Raw genomic sequence first — 15867 nt, forward strand, 5'->3', positions numbered from 1 at the left:
GGCATGTCATATATAGCTCAGCTGCTGCGGCACATCATTATAGACACCTCTCCTGCTGCAGCACATCATTATAGACACCTCAGCTGCTGCGGCACATCATATATAGCTCAGCTGCTGCAGCACATCATTATAGACACCTCAGCTGCTGCAGCACATCATCATATATACCTCAGCTGCTGCAGCACATCATTATAGACAACTCAGCTGTGGCGGCACATCATATATAGCTCAGCTGCTGCAGCACATCATTATAGACACCTCAGCTGCTGCGGCACATCATTATAGACACCTCTGCTGCTGCGGCACATCATTAGAGACACCTCTCCTGCTGCGGCACATCATTATAGACACCTCTGCTGCTGCGGCACATCATTATAGACACCTCTGCTGCTGCGGCACATCATTATAGACACCTCAGCTGCTGCGGCACATCATTATAGACACCTCTGCTGCTGCGGCACATCATTATAGACACCTCTGCTGCTGCGGCACATCATTATAGACAACTCAGCTGTGGCGGCACATCATATATAGCTCAGCTGCTGCAGCACATCATTATAGACACCTCTGCTGCTGCGGCACATCATTAGAGACACCTCTCCTGCTGCGGCACATCATTATAGACACCTCTGCTGCTGCGGCACATGATTATAGACACCTCTCCTGATCATATATAGCTCAGCTGCTGCAGAAAAGCCGCGTTTTTGAAAGTCCCAGCAGATCCCAATTATATCTGCGGAAACGCAGACGTGTTCTGTATAGGTACAATAGGAGCGGAAAGTCTGCAGAGAAAAACACTGAGGGGACAATAAACAATGTGTTTTTCCCTGTGGTCTTTTCTGCAGTGTTTTTAGGCTGCGATTTTCCCCCGTGGGGCATAAAACGCACCTCAGCCTCTGGAATAGGAAGAACATGTTGTTCTATAAATGATCTAGATATCATATCTGTGTAAATAGACTCGCCCTGTGGATCTCCATGGTAACATCTTATAGGGGGGGGGGGGTATTATCTTGTATTTGGGCAGCGTCTATTATAAGGCAATGCTAATAATAACAGTGAGGCGCGAGGTACGAGGCGCGGCTCCTCCTAGAAACCTCTTTATTGACCTTTATGACAACGACAAGGAAAAGTAAAAAATAATTCTATAAATATTCACAAAACCAGTCACATAAGAACAACACAATGGACATAAGAGCTTGAGAGCGGGAACGAGCTCCTCGGGGGCGGAGAATCCCAGAGATTTCTTCCTAGGCTCTAAGGAGTGGTTGGCATGGACAACGCCACACTCGGCCTCCTCCGCCAGCACACTTATCCTATATAGCTAGACCGAGGGGGCGGCCTGTGATTAGGGGTGAGTGGTGATACCATATAAAGGGGATCTCCATCTAAACAGATTTTTTACAAAACTCTAATGCTGTCCGGCCTCTTCCCTTCTAAGCCCACACACACAAATTTCCAGGAGTGAGATACTGAGGGTCCGTCCTTGGACTAGTTCATCAATATCAGATTAGTGGGGGGTCTAAAGCCTGGCACCCCTGCCGATCTGCTGTTTTGACAAGGTTGGCGGCCTCTGCATATCAGGCATAGCGCCATACATCACATAGTGTCTCTGCTTGGTATTGCAGCCCTATCCCATTCACCAGCATGGCCATGTGATCAAGAGACATGACGTGACTGGCTGCAGTGATGAATCCACGCTACTGCCTCTTCAGTCACAGGATCAATACCATCACGTTATAAGAATACCTCCTTTAAGATGCCAAATTTAGAGCTACTTACCCCCAACTGCAGCACCTTGGCACACACCCCTGTACTTCGTACCCTTTTAGGGTACAGACGTCCACAATACAGCATTCCCCAAGATTTAAAGTGCATCCCATGGCAAAACATATCGTCATGGAAATTGTAAAGGCAAACAAAAAAAACCCCCAAAAACCGCCCTCCAGGTCTGCGGCGACACAGACGACTTTACATGTAACATCGACTACTTCATCCGGACAATTATACAATTATTCAATAAATAAAAACATCGTTTTAGCACAAAGACATAATGGGAGGTAGAGGGGGAGGAGTCTATTTAGGGACCGCCCGCCATGTTTCCATTTAATCGGCAGCTCGGTCCATGTATTATCACTGTCGTCCTTCATCCACTCCTGGCACCTGCAGTAGTGTCCTCGCTGGCATCATCCAACACGAGACCAGGTCACTGCCCATTATAGCATCAGCCCCTGCTGAAGTACTCTGTGCTGCTGTAACCAATCCCACTAGCTGCCTTAAAAATGCTCAGGTCTCTCCAACATCAAGAACGTTCCAAAGGTCTGCGTGACAGCGGCCATCTTATCCACAGCAACTGACCAATCAGACACCAGCATCTTGGAGAAGACTGTGAACGATGGGTGGAGACGTCGGTCTCAGATCTCCGCCATTGAAGGTTTTCACATTCCGTTGGTCATGTGACATCACCAGGTAAGAGCTGCGTCACAAAAATGCCGCAGTACTGTCCAAATCTCTGCGCGGGTCAGAAAGTGCTAAAAAACTGGCGAGTCGCAAAGTGCGCACGGTCCTTTAAGCAGCCTCTTAATCCAATCCAAGTCTGCAAAAGAAGACACAAAGACGTGAGAAGGATCGAGGGTGGGAGGAAAGTTCTGTAATATTACTGCAACCCCTGCTGGTCCGGTGTCCGTACCCAGCTGCAGTGCATTGTGGGAAACGGACCCTGAACAGTAATGGAGACGGCGCCACTTAACATCACAAACAGCCGGCTCTTACCTTCAGGGACGGGATGCCTGGCGATACTGTCGTGTAGCAAGCACCGCCGGTACTCCAGGGTCTGACATGCCTGGTAAGTCAAGAAACACCTGGAACGACACGAGCCCAGAGGTGAGGGACGACCCAAAACACACAAACTAATATACAAGTAAAGGGCGGAACTTAATATAAGTAAAGACCCCCAACATGCAGCGTGTTATCCTGTATACTGAGGACTTCTGGGGCTTCTATAGTGATGAACTATCCTTAGTATAGCTCATCGATATGTGCTGAGTTGGGGACCGAAGCCCCTTCCCCTGCAAATCAGCTATCAGTCATTGGTCACATGGTACAGTAGCAGCTCAGTCCCATTTAAGCGAATGGGGTTAGGCTGCAATACCAAGCACGGCCAATACAATATGTGTGGTGTTGATCTTGGTATTCAGCAAGATGCCACCTCTTACCTCGGCCACAGATGTCCGTTTGGGCAGAGCGCCTTCTTGCTGTCATTGAAGGGTAAAACCTCTTTGCACAAGCTGCAGTACTCGGGGAATATCTGCTTATTCATCTTCTTCTCCACGTGTCCAATGAGGACCTGCAAGGGTTAATGGAGGGGGAAAAACTAAAACTGCTGCAAAAATACGACAGCACCGATGCACAGGAATAGCAACACAGAAATCCAGGGCTCGCTCTACAGATTTTTTTTGCACTTCCTGTCACTCATACCATGGAAGGGACACTACAGTGCTGTCTGTCTGAAGTGGCTGATAACAGGGAGCAATAGACCGTAGAAAGACTGCATCTATTTCTGTTTGCATCGATATTGGTTAGCAATGGGAAATCTCATCATAGCTTATACTTCAGAGCTAAGGCCCCTCCTTACTATCATAACGTATCAGTACAGGGAGGCCGCAGCAGCTAGATACATAGCAGGACAATCCCAGTCCTGTCCTGTTTGTTACAATGTATCAGTGCAGGTAAAATGTGTTACTCAGAATCTAAAAACTAAACAATTGTAACAAACCCTCTGCTGTGAATATCAGGTCTGTACTGATTTATAGCCTTACAGTGTAAGCAGAGAAAATCGTGAGGAATTGGGAAAAAAAAATCTATAAGAAAGTGGCAGAACTTTGATAAACCAAAACAAGTTGGATGGCCCGATCAGCAGTAAAGTATCATACAGAAGCTAGGTGGCGCACCTGTGCAGTCCGGTCCTCACTGTCCCTGTTGGCCATGAGGTAGGCGCAGACGCCCCGTGTGGGGATGGTTGTGTACTCCGTGATCCCCGTGTGTAGATAGACCTCCCCCAGGACATGCTTCATGTGCTCCAGGGTTAGATGAGCCTCCACAGCATCGATCTTCTTCTGGATCTCCTGGAGACCTTCCTCTGCTGGACTACAATCCCCATCAGGCTCTGCCGAGTCTCTTAGTGTCTTGTCGGGGCTAATCGGAGGGCCCTGCCCTTCAGTCTCCTCAGCCATGCTACTCTCTACCAAACTCTCCTCAGCCTTAGACACTTTGGACTCCTTGGGATACGGTTTCCACATCACGTCTGAAGAAACCTTCTTAAAGGACTGGTACCAAATTCTCAGGAGGAACAGACGGAACCTCCAGAAGTACAAGGGTCCGCCCTCGATCTTTTTGTCCAAAGCGTCCATCAGAAACTGGGGGATGATCTTATCCTTCAGGACCTTCCATCGTATCAGATCAGTCAGGTCCATCTGCCGGAACAGGTTCTGGCTGGAGGTCTCCAGAAGCTGAGCTGCTGCTTCCTCAAACGTCTTGAGGGCCACAAAATTCACCTGGAAGTTCTTGTTGACCGGATGGACGCCATTTTTTATGCCTTCTGATGTGACAGAGGCAAGGTAGGCACCATACGGGCTTATGGCAATGCCATGACACTTCACAACACCAAACATATCCGACAGCTTAATAAGCTGGTGCTCGAACCTCAGAGCGACATTGGTGAAGATGGGAATAAGCTGCTGTACCTTGCCATCTAGGGAGCAGGTATAAATAGTGCCGTTCTGCCGATCCACAGCCATGGAGACAATAGGCAAGGAGTGGAGTCCGGTCACGTGAGAATTATGGACATTGAGCCCGGCTTTGGATATTAACAACAAGCACCAGAAGACGTAGGACCCCCGTGCGGCCACCACCAGGCTGCAGCTACACTTTTGGTAGGGGTGATACAGAGCGATGCACTTGATGCTGTGCACCGGCAGGCGGTCCACCTCTTGCCACAGGATCACCGGCTGCCGTAAAGTGAAATACCCCTTCACAGCCTTTAGGTTGACTGGGATGATTTTTACAGGGCCCAGGGTGCTACCGACGATCAACCCGCTCACTTTGCGGTTGCTGTGTTCATATTCCCACCAGGCCAGGACGCTGGGGGATTCTACCCCCGAAACAATGGTGTTGCAGGAGACGATGGAGGAGCGGTCCTTGATAGGTAGTTGAAATTGCCACACTGCAACGTCCCCATTTTCAAAAAGTACGGCCAAAAGCACAGTGCCCACATCACGGCAGGTGTTGTTTTCCATGATCTCTTGGGTGGTACATATACCCGACCACTCCATCCTCATCGGTGTCTGCATACTGTGGCGACGCTCAAACTCGGCAAAGTCCTCCAGATCTGCTGCCTTGTCCGTTTCCGTCATCACATAGTTGCTTTGTGCCAGTCGTTCGCCATACATGTCAGTTAGATCTGCCAGCTGTTTCCACTGAAGACGGTCAAAATTGGCATTTATGGTCAATCTGTTATCCAAAGTCAAGACAGCCAAGAGGCATCGGCCATTGGCATCACAGCCCACAGGTGACCAGCAGGCGTACTTGTATCCCTGCAGCATCGGCAGAGCCTTCCCTTCTGGGTTGAATACTCTGTCCAGCATGAACCTCTGACTGACAGACGGGTCTTTTGATCTGGCAAACTTTGCCCTGCATTGCTCCACGTCTTTTGGTGATCCAATCTGAAGAGAGAAAAAGGGGTTAATTCAATACTGAGATCTTTAGAAATATACTGCAGAGCTGCGCTCACTATTCTGCTGGTACAGTCACTGTGTACATACATTACATTACTTATCCTGTATTATACTCCAGAGCTGCGCTCACTATTCTGCTGGTGCAGTCACTGTGTACATACATTACATTACTTATCCTGTATTATACTCCAGAGCTGCGCTCACTATTCTGCTGGTACAGTCACTGTGTACATACATTCCATTACTTATCCTGTATTATACTCCAGAGCTGCGCTCACTATTCTGCTGGTACAGTCACTGTGTACATACATTACATTACTTATCCTGTATTATACTCCAGAGCTGCGCTCACTATTCTGCTGGTGCAGTCACTGTGTACATACATTCCATTACTTATCCTGTATTATACTCCAGAGCTGCGCTCACTATTCTGCTGGTACAGTCACTGTGTACATACATTACATTACTTATCCTGTATTATACTCCAGAGCTGCGCTCACTATTCTGCCGGTACAGTCACTGTGTACATACATTACATTACTTATCCTGTATTATACTCCAGAGCTGCGCTCACTATTCTGCCGGTACAGTCACTGTGTACATACATTACATTACTTATCCTGTATTATACTCCAGAGCTGCGCTCACTATTCTGCCGGTACAGTCACTGTGTACATACATTACTTATCCTGTATTATACTCCAGAGCTGCGCTCACTATTCTGCCAGTACAGTCACTGTGTACATACATTCCATTACTTATCCTGTATTATACTCCAGAGCTGCGCTCACTATTCTGCTGGTGCAGTCACTGTGTACATACATTACATTACTTATCCTGTATTATACTCCAGAGCTGCGCTCACTATTCTGCGGGTACAGTCACTGTGTACATACATTCCATTACTTATCCTGTATTATACTCCAGAGCTGCGCTCACTATTCTGCTGGTGCAGTCACTGTGTACATACATTACATTACTTATCCTGTATTATACTCCAGAGCTGCGCTCACTATTCTGCCAGTACAGTCACTGTGTACATACATTCCATTACTTATCCTGTATTATACTCCAGAGCTGCGCTCACTATTCTGCTAGTACAGTCACTGTGTACATACATTACTTATCCTGTATTATACTCCAGAGCTGCGCTCACTATTCTGCTGGTACAGTCACTGTGTACATACATTACTTATCCTGTATTATACTCCAGAGCCGCGCTCACTATTCTGCTGGTGCAGTCACTGTGTACATATATTACATTACTTATCCTGTATTATACTCCAGAGCTGCGCTCACTATTCTGCCAGTACAGTCACTGTGTACATACATTCCATTACTTATCCTGTATTATACTCCAGAGCTGCGCTCACTATTCTGCTAGTACAGTCACTGTGTACATACATTACTTATCCTGTATTATACTCCAGAGCTGCGCTCACTATTCTGCTGGTACAGTCACTGTGTACATACATTACTTATCCTGTATTATACTCCAGAGCTGCGCTCACTATTCCGCTGGTGCAGTCACTGTGTACATACATTACATTACTTATCCTGTATTATACTCCAGAGCTGTGCTCACTATTCTGCTGGTACAGTCACTGTGTACATACATTACATTACTTATCCTGTATTATACTCCAGAGCTGCGCTCACTATTCTGCTGGTACAGTCACTGTGTACATACATTACATTACTTATCCTGTATTATACTCCAGAGCCGCGCTCACTATTCTGCTGGTGCAGTCACTGTGTACATACATTACATTACTTATCCTGTATTATACTCCGGAGCTGCGCTCACTATTCTGCTGGTGCAGTCACTGTGTACATACATTACATTGCTTATCCTGTATTATACTCCAGAGCTGCACTCACTATTCTGCTGGTGCAGTCACTGTGTACATACATTACATTACTTATCCTGTATTATACTCCAGAGCTGCACTCACTATTCTGCTGGTACAGTCACTGTGTACATACATTACATTACTTATCCTGTATTATACTCCAGAGCTGCGCTCACTATTCTGCTGGTGCAGTCACTGTGTACATACATTACATTGCTTATCCTGTATTATACTCCAGAGCTGCACTCACTATTCTGCTGGTACAGTCACTGTGTACATACATTACATTACTTATCCTGTATTATACTCCAGAGCTGCGTTCACTATTCTGCTGGTGCAGTCACTGTGTACATACATTACATTACTTATCCTGTATTATACCCCAGAGCTGCGCTCACTATTCTGCTGGTACAGTCACTGTGTACATACATTACATTACTTATCCTGTATTATACTCCAGAGCTGCGCTCACTATTCTGCTGGTGCAGTCACTGTGTACATACATTACATTACTTATCCTGTATTATATCCCAGAGCTGCGCTCACTATTCTGCTGGTATATACTGGAGACATGGAGGATACAGCAGGATACATACCCGGAGGACGCAGGTCTTGTGCGGGGCGGGCACACTGGTGCGGTGCAGTGACAGTTCGGGGCTGCTGCTGTGGATGTCGCACACCTGCTCCAGGACAGACACGTTGGCGCTTGTACACACTGACAGCCGGTGGTCCTCCGACCATGACAGCGGTTCCAGCCCGGTGACCGGGTGCAGCAGTTTCGCCGCCGGCTCCCGTTTAGTGACAGTGAGGCGGAAGCTTGGACGCGGCTCCTGCTCCTCACGCGGCGGTTGCGGGGTTTCTGACATCTTCTCCCGTTCCCGTCTATACAGGGCGACGTCATCACCGCGCATCGTACTGGCAGGCAGGACCCCGCTGCCATGGAGACGGGGCTGCTCATTAGGCGCCTGACTGCCAAATAGCTTCACTGTTACGTTCATAAAAAGTAAAGGGGCGGGGCTATGTGCTATAACCAATGAGATTCCATATGTCATATGTGCAGCACAAGTAGGCAGTAGAAGCAGGGATTTGATTGGTTGCTGGGTAGAAAGCGAAAGCAGCTATTTAATTGATATGAGCAACCCCCGTCTGCAAAAACCAAAATGTGTGCCACAGAAATCCGCAATGCAAGGTTGGATTCCTGGGCTGGTCTACGTGTCCTGGCTCCACTGGTGCATTTACCTCAGAGAGGGTTCACTGTCAGTAATTGTGGCGCCCCTATGAGTATATTTGGATTAGGGTAACAATGCAATGTTTGGTCACGTGACAGGAGTCGCGACCACAGTCACCATATAGACATAACCTAAGGGGAGCGCAGTGACGGTTACCGTGTAATACAGGAACCAATCAGAATGTGCTGTACAGACCCCGCCCACATGACTAATAAGAGGACTTGTCTCAATGCAGGGAACTGTGCGTTTATAATGTAACATTGACGGAAACGGATCAGATGTGGGCGCAGTGTGAACGGGAACGATTCCAACACTCCCAAAACCACCGTATACACAATGGGGACGGCGGCCATACTAGACAACTCTCTCAGACATGTGGGAGGTTCCCAAGTAAAGGGGCGACCTCCCGCACTCCTGGAAGAGCTGACAAATCTCCTGGGCCTGGGGGAGCGCTCCTAGCAGTCATTTTATATGTGACCTGGGCACTTTACACATTCAACACATTTGAAAAAGGGGGCGCGGCCACATCCATAGGGTCATGACCTCATCCAAAAATGTTCACAACGTTTCCCCAAAACCGGAGTCCACATATAGTCACGTATGGGAATTGATAGGCCAGGAAGGAATCCAATGGTTAGGTGGTTGCCTATCAACAGGCATTGCCTCAGCCAGGTGACTACCCAGGATCTCCAGCCAGGTCACGTGATATGTGACCATTGTGTATACTGATTATATATATGTGCAATGGAACAGGTCAGCAGATAGGGGGAGTAGTTGTCTGCCTGCTAGGAGTCCTACTGGAGAATAATACTAGTGTAATATGAGGGTGATATAATACCACTATATTACTACTGTAATAATATAGTAATACTACAATAGACAGATACTGCAAGTATTATTCATTTAATAATGCCACAGAACCTTCATTTAAAACTGTCCCCGGCCTCCTATACAGCAGTGATAGCGGCCGCCATTTTGTTGAAGCCCTCCCTCTCTTTATTGTTTATATAATGCCTACAGTACAATGGCGCTTGCAGTAGCGACACTGCGGTATTTTTACATGTCTTTAATCTGTATTACACCCTCCTGACGGGATGGACAGGCACAGTATTTGTCTTTTTGGGCTATAAGGCTTCTTTCCGGGCTGGGGCTATCACTTTATAGCAGTTTACAGTCAGGCAGTGTCAGGGCAGCCCTGGCCGGGGGCCTTCCTCCTCACATGTGTGGCTGTGTGTACCGAGTGCTTGGGGCTGCTCATGTGAATGGTGTCTTACTAGTGAAGGATCACAGTCATGGGCGACCAGGGGTTAATCCTCAATATCTCAGAGGCTGCGAAGACATTTTACAAGGAAAACAAGAAGCAGCAACCCAAGGGAAAGTGGGTGAGTCTGCTGCAAGGGGTGATGTGTTCTGTCTGGGGGGTGTCAGTCTTTACTGGACTTCTGGCATTCTATTTGCAGTGTTTACTTTGCTTCACTCTCTCCTACTATTATTCTTGTGTAGAATTTGGATAAGCAGGGCTGTAGTTTCCATTTAGGGATTTTCCCCATTTGATCTCTGGGGGTCCCTGAGCTTATTATTAGAAGAAAGTGCCTTTAGTCAGTGACTGACCGTGGGACTTCATGCTGGGGCCCCCACATAGCATAAACTCTGCCGTTTGGCCGCAGCGTTTTATATTAAAAGTGGAAAGTTCACTCACTACGTGAGGTCTCAGCCTTGTATAATGTATCCGCCTGGAGTTTACTGGATACAGTTGTAACAAACCCTCAGCTGTGTGACCGGGACACTATCAGGACAAGTTTATGGCACTGGCCCTTTAATAACCCTGGCCTCTTCCCTCAACGGCAGCAGATCAAAGGCTTAAAAAGAAAGTCCCACAATGAGGGCGACAGCGAGGAACCTCCACCAAAACGCCAGGCGCCTCCGGCATCTCCGAATGTCCACGGCAAGGGCAAGTCCTCACCCAAGAAAGTACTGGAAAGAAAGGGTACTGAGCAGCCAAAGGGAAAGGCAGCTGTGAAGGGCGAGGAGCAACCGAAAAGGAGGACGGCAGGGAAGAGCGAGGAGCAACCGAAGGGAAGGACGGCAGTCAAGACCTCATCCCTCTTCAAGAACAACCCAGAGCTTCCTGATATCGAGCGGTCAGTATCCATCTGTCAGCCTTAATTAAAGGGTATTACGGGGTTAAAAACCATGGCTGCATTCATACAGAAACAGCGCCACTATTGTCCACAGGCTGTGGCTGGTATTGCAGTGTAGTCCCATTCACTTGAATACACAATAAGGCACTAGGTGGTTTTTTTTTGTTTTGTTTTTTAACAGGCGCTGAAGGACATATACCTATGCATTGTTTGACTAATCAATCAGTTATAACTGCAGTTCTTGCATTCTGTTCATGAACCAGAAGAGCTGGCTGTCATCTGATGCTCCAAAGACTTAAAATGTCATATTAATCTATATTACATTTCTTATTCTGTGTCAGTCTTCACTGCTGTTCTTTGCATTCTGCTCTTGAACCATTATGACCAGGGCCTTAGATCTAATTCAGTAGCGCTGCAGTGAGGTGGAATATTACATATCAGTAAGCCCTGCTGTATCTGTGGCGCTGACTCTGAGTCTCTGTATCCTCGCCCGAGATTTACAACTAGTCTTGACTTTTCCTTCCTCAGATCAAAAGTGAAGCCGCTGCAGGAACAAGTCTTCTCCTCCGATTCCTTCTCTGAGCTCGGGCTGCACCCACATCTGGTGAGCAAACAGGAGCGAGGTGTAAAGATGTAGCAGAGCTGAGCCTGTGGTCTGACACTGTGTGCTATGATATTACCAAAAGACTACAGGTAACCTACTGGGCTGTTGTACGGGTGTATTCACACCTTTACAGACATTGTTGATACAACTGCAATGTGTGAATTAACTCTTATCGCTTGATAATTGTTGGGGTCTGCCTTCAGACTATGCAGGGGCCACAAATCCAGGTCAGCTCTGTAGCACTCTCGGCTATCTGTGTGTGCAGGACACTAGATCCAGTCCTTTTCACTGGAATGGGTGCCATGTAATACCGGATTTCTCCTATAGTGGGCAGTGTAGGAGAATTGTGCAGCCACTTGGCCCTTCCTCTGATGATAATATCACATTGCCGGTGTGTTCTCATTCATTGTTGTTCAGATGCAAGAACAACCCTTGTAAGTGACGTCTTCAGCTCTGCTACATCCACGTTGACTATTACGTTATTTAAAGGGTCCCTAACATATTTTTGCTTTGACTTTCGCTCTGTCAATCTTTTTTCAGGTGTCCACCCTCACCAATGTCCTGGAAGTCAGCAGAATGACCAGGTCAGTGCTTCATAGGGACACACTGCCTAGAGGCGGAGCTACAAATATACCCTAATATATTGTGTCACTATGGTGGTCAACCAGCACTCATGAGATTATGTTTTTTTTTTTGTTTTTTTTTGTGGCAGCGTCCAGAAAATGACGATCCCGGCCCTCCTGTCTGGAAGAGACGCCATGGTCCGCTCACAGACCGGATCTGGTAGGTTTATACAGAGTCTGATATCTGGTACCCCGACCTTCAAGAGCAGCCCCGCTCCATGCATGTCCCGCTAGCCTGATTATAGGATGAGATGTGAGCGCCCCTCACACCTTCCTCTTGTGTTGGTTGCGGTCCCTTATCCTCTTGTAATAATATATATAATAAAAAAAAAAAAAAATATATATATATATATATATATATATATATATATATATATGTGTGTTTTTTCCTCTATACGTGGACTATGAGCCTCTTATTCTACCCAGGTAAAACACTGGCGTATGGGGTTCCCCTGGTGCAAAGACTACAAGGAGTCGCTCCTAAAATCCAGGTAACAATTTTAAATTCATCATTTGCCCCTTAACAACTGTGGTGTGAATTCCTAAGGAACAATGTGCGCTGTGACTCTTCCTCCAGCCTTTGAGAAACTACAACTTTTAGCATGTGCTGGTGATCTGAGCTTGCTGGGAGTTGTAGTTCTACATCAGCTGGAGTCCATTGCACTGTACAGCAGGCTTCTGTGTGTATTGGGGAATAATATCTGTAAAATCTCCTCCCAACAGCGCAGCGATGGCCCGTACGCCCTTATACTGGTCCCGACAAGAGAGGTGAGAAGCCAATGTGTGATTAGAGAGAGGCATTCTGGGTATTGTGTAATAGTCTGTGGAGTGTAAAACTGCACATTTCATATCATAGGATTGGCTGATTTTCTTTCATCATCTTCATCTTCCTCCCCACAGTTGGCGCTGCAGAGTTTTACCATAATCCAGAAGCTGTTGAAGGTCAGTATGAAAGAAGACCATGACTAGTCATGTAGTACAATGTCTGCCATATGTTATGTCATCAGCTCAGTACTTCCTGTATTATACTCCAGAGCTGCGCTCACTATTCTGCTGGTGCAGTCACTGTGTACATACATTACATTACTTATCCTGTATTATACTCCAGAGCTGCGCTCACTATTCCGCTGGTGCAGTCACTGTGTACATACATTACATTACTTATCCTGTATTATACTCCAGAACTGCGCTCACTATTCCGCTGGTACAGTCACTGTGTACATACATTACATTACTTATCCTGTATTATACTCCAGAGCTGCGCTCACTATTCTGCTGGTACAGTCACTGTGTACACTAATTACATTACTTATCCTGTATTATACTCCAGAGCTGCGCTCACTATTCTGCTGGTGCAGTCACTGTGTACATACATTACATTACTTATCCTGTATTATACTCCAGAGCTGCGCTCACTATTCTGCTGGTACAGTCACTGTGTACATACATTACATTACTTATCCTGTATTATACTCCAGAGCTGCGCTCACTATTCTGCTGGTGCAGTCACTGTGTACACACATTACATTACTTATCCTGTATTATACTCCAGAGCTGCGCTCACTATTCTGCTGGTGCAGTCACTGTGTACATACATTACATTGCTTATCCTGTATTATACTCCAGAGCTGCGCTCACTATTCTGCTGGTGCAGTCACTGTGTACATACATTACATTACTTATCCTGTATTATACTCCAGAGCTGCGCTCACTTTTCTGCTGGTGCAGTCACTGTGTACATACATTACATTACTTATCCTGTATTATACCCCAGAGCTGCGCTCACTATTCTGCTGGTGCAGTCACTGTGTACATACATTACATTACTTATCCTGTATTATACTCCAGAGCTGCGCTCTCTATTCTGCTGGTACAGTCACTGTGTACATACATTACATTACTTATCCTGTATTATACACCAGAGCTGCGCTCACTATTCTGCTGGTACAGTCACTGTGTACATACATTACATTACTTATCCTGTATTATACTCCAGAGCTGCGCTCACTATTCTGCAGTATTATATTATCTATCTGTGTATTGTTATGTCTCTTATTATGCATATTTTGCTTTTTGGCCATTTTTCAGCCTTTCACTTGGATCGTTCCTGGAGTTTTGATGGGTGGAGAGAAGAGAAAGTCAGAGAAGGCGAGGTAACCTGGATTCTGATTACTTATCTTGCCTGGCCTCTTGATGGCGCTGTATTTTATTGCGTTCCTCCTTGTTCCCCTTGTGTAGGTTACGTAAAGGTATTAATATTCTGATCTCCACCCCGGGGCGACTGGTTGATCACATCAGGTCAACTAAGAGCATTCACTTCAATCACACTTGCTGGCTCATTGTGGACGAGGCGGACAGGTAAACATTCCTGGAAATAATGCGCAGGCTATATGCAGAGGCCCCGCCCCTCCTAGACATCACATGATTGAGATTCTGGATCCTTCCTGGTTATTCCTCTTGTTCATCGTCCTGTGTTATTTGTAGGATTCTAGACTTGGGGTTTGAGAAAGATGTCACCAGTATCCTGAACGCCCTGAACTCCCAGAGCGAGCAGCGGCAGAACGTACTACTGTCTGCAACACTGACCCCAGGTACAGCAGCCATCATAACCAGGGAGCACTGCACTGCCCATCATCTCCTGTCATCGTGCTGATCTAATCCTGCTGTATATGATACAGTCTGCTGAGCTGTGTATCTAATCCTATCCTGTGTGATACTGTATACTGAGCTGTGTATCTAATCCTATCCTGTGTGATACTGTATACTGAGCTGTGTATCTAATCCTATCCTGTGTGATACTGTATACTGAGCTGTGTATCTAATCCTATCCTGTGTGATACTGACTGCTGAGCTGTGTATCTAATCCTATCCTGTGTGATACTGTATACTGAGCTGTGTATCTAATCCTATCCTGTGTGATACAGTCTGCTGAGCTGTGTATCTAATCCTATCCTGTGTGATACTGTCTGCTGAGCTGTGTATCTAATCCTATCCTGTGTGATACTGTCTGCTGAGCTGTGTATCTAATCCTATCCTGTGTGATACTGTATACTGAGCTGTGTATCTAATCCTATCCTGTGTGATACTGTCTGAGCTGTGTATCTAATCCTACCCTGTGTGATACAGTCTGCTGAGCTGTGTATCTAATCCTCTCCTTTGTGATACTGTATACTGAGCGGTGTATCTAATCCTATCCTTTGTGATACTGACTGCTGAGCGGTGTATCTAATCCTCTCCTGTGTGATACTGTTGCAGCGCTGCACTACACCTCCCATCATGCACTCTCTGTGTAGTTCCTCTCCTGTCGCTCTGGCTCCTCTCGCCTTGTACTTATTCGGTTTTCTTCTCTTCTCTCCACCATGCAGGTGTGACTCGGCTGGCTGACATCAGTTTACAAAACCCGATCAGTGTGACGGTGACAGAAGATTCCGGTGATGACCTGAGCACAAAAGTAAAATCCAAAAAGGAGCAGACGGACGCCGACACCTCGGGCTTTGCAATGCCGGAGAATCTGCGGCAGCACACGGTGGTGGTCCCCAGTAAACTGAAGCTGGTCACATTGTCTGCCTTTATACTGGGGAAATGGAAGGTGAGTGCGAGGGGTTAAAGGGGCTTTCTGGGATTTTAAATTTCTGACGTATCCTTAAGATAACTGACCAGGTAACATAAGTGGGGGGTCTGACACCTG

The 15867-nt window shown here is 46.7% G+C and overlaps 2 protein-coding genes across 2 annotated transcripts in view; one reads left to right on the forward strand and one right to left on the reverse strand.

Annotated features, from left to right (window-relative positions):
* Positions 1-1292: 1292 nt before the first annotated feature.
* Positions 1293-8476, reverse strand: GTF3C4 (general transcription factor IIIC subunit 4). Its single transcript, XM_075258815.1, has 5 exons — positions 8179-8476; positions 3948-5717; positions 3213-3343; positions 2770-2858; positions 1293-2593 (listed from the first exon to the last, which is right to left on the reverse strand). Exons 1-5 carry the CDS (start codon positions 8446-8448, stop codon positions 2529-2531), a joined length of 2325 nt encoding a protein of 774 aa, XP_075114916.1. The 5' UTR covers positions 8449-8476; the 3' UTR covers positions 1293-2528.
* Positions 8477-10100: 1624 nt separating this feature from the next.
* Positions 10101-15867, forward strand: part of DDX31 (DEAD-box helicase 31) — a 34642-nt gene continuing 28875 nt past the window's right edge. The window contains exons 1-12 of the mRNA XM_075260282.1: positions 10101-10193; positions 10660-10952; positions 11481-11556; positions 12097-12140; positions 12269-12339; positions 12606-12670; positions 12903-12947; positions 13080-13121; positions 14268-14332; positions 14418-14537; positions 14664-14770; positions 15545-15768. Coding sequence (XP_075116383.1) covers positions 10104-10193; positions 10660-10952; positions 11481-11556; positions 12097-12140; positions 12269-12339; positions 12606-12670; positions 12903-12947; positions 13080-13121; positions 14268-14332; positions 14418-14537; positions 14664-14770; positions 15545-15768 — 1242 coding nt within the window. The 5' untranslated portion in view covers positions 10101-10103. The remainder of the gene's footprint in view (positions 10194-10659; positions 10953-11480; positions 11557-12096; positions 12141-12268; positions 12340-12605; positions 12671-12902; positions 12948-13079; positions 13122-14267; positions 14333-14417; positions 14538-14663; positions 14771-15544; positions 15769-15867) is intronic.

Source organism: Leptodactylus fuscus, chromosome 11 (genome assembly GCF_031893055.1).
Source record: "Leptodactylus fuscus isolate aLepFus1 chromosome 11, aLepFus1.hap2, whole genome shotgun sequence".
Classification (NCBI taxonomy): domain Eukaryota; kingdom Metazoa; phylum Chordata; class Amphibia; order Anura; family Leptodactylidae; genus Leptodactylus; species Leptodactylus fuscus.

Coding starts and splice junctions, on each gene's coding strand:
- GTF3C4 (XM_075258815.1), bottom strand. CDS start 8,448: ATGTCAGAAACCCCGCAACCGCCGCGTGAGGAGCAGGAGCCGCGTCCA. Junction 5,718..8,178: donor ACAAGACCTGCGTCCTCCGG/GTATGTATCCTG, acceptor TTCTCTCTTCAG/ATTGGATCACCAAAAGACGT. Junction 3,344..3,947: donor GTGAGGACCGGACTGCACAG/GTGCGCCACCTA, acceptor TAACCCTTGCAG/GTCCTCATTGGACACGTGGA.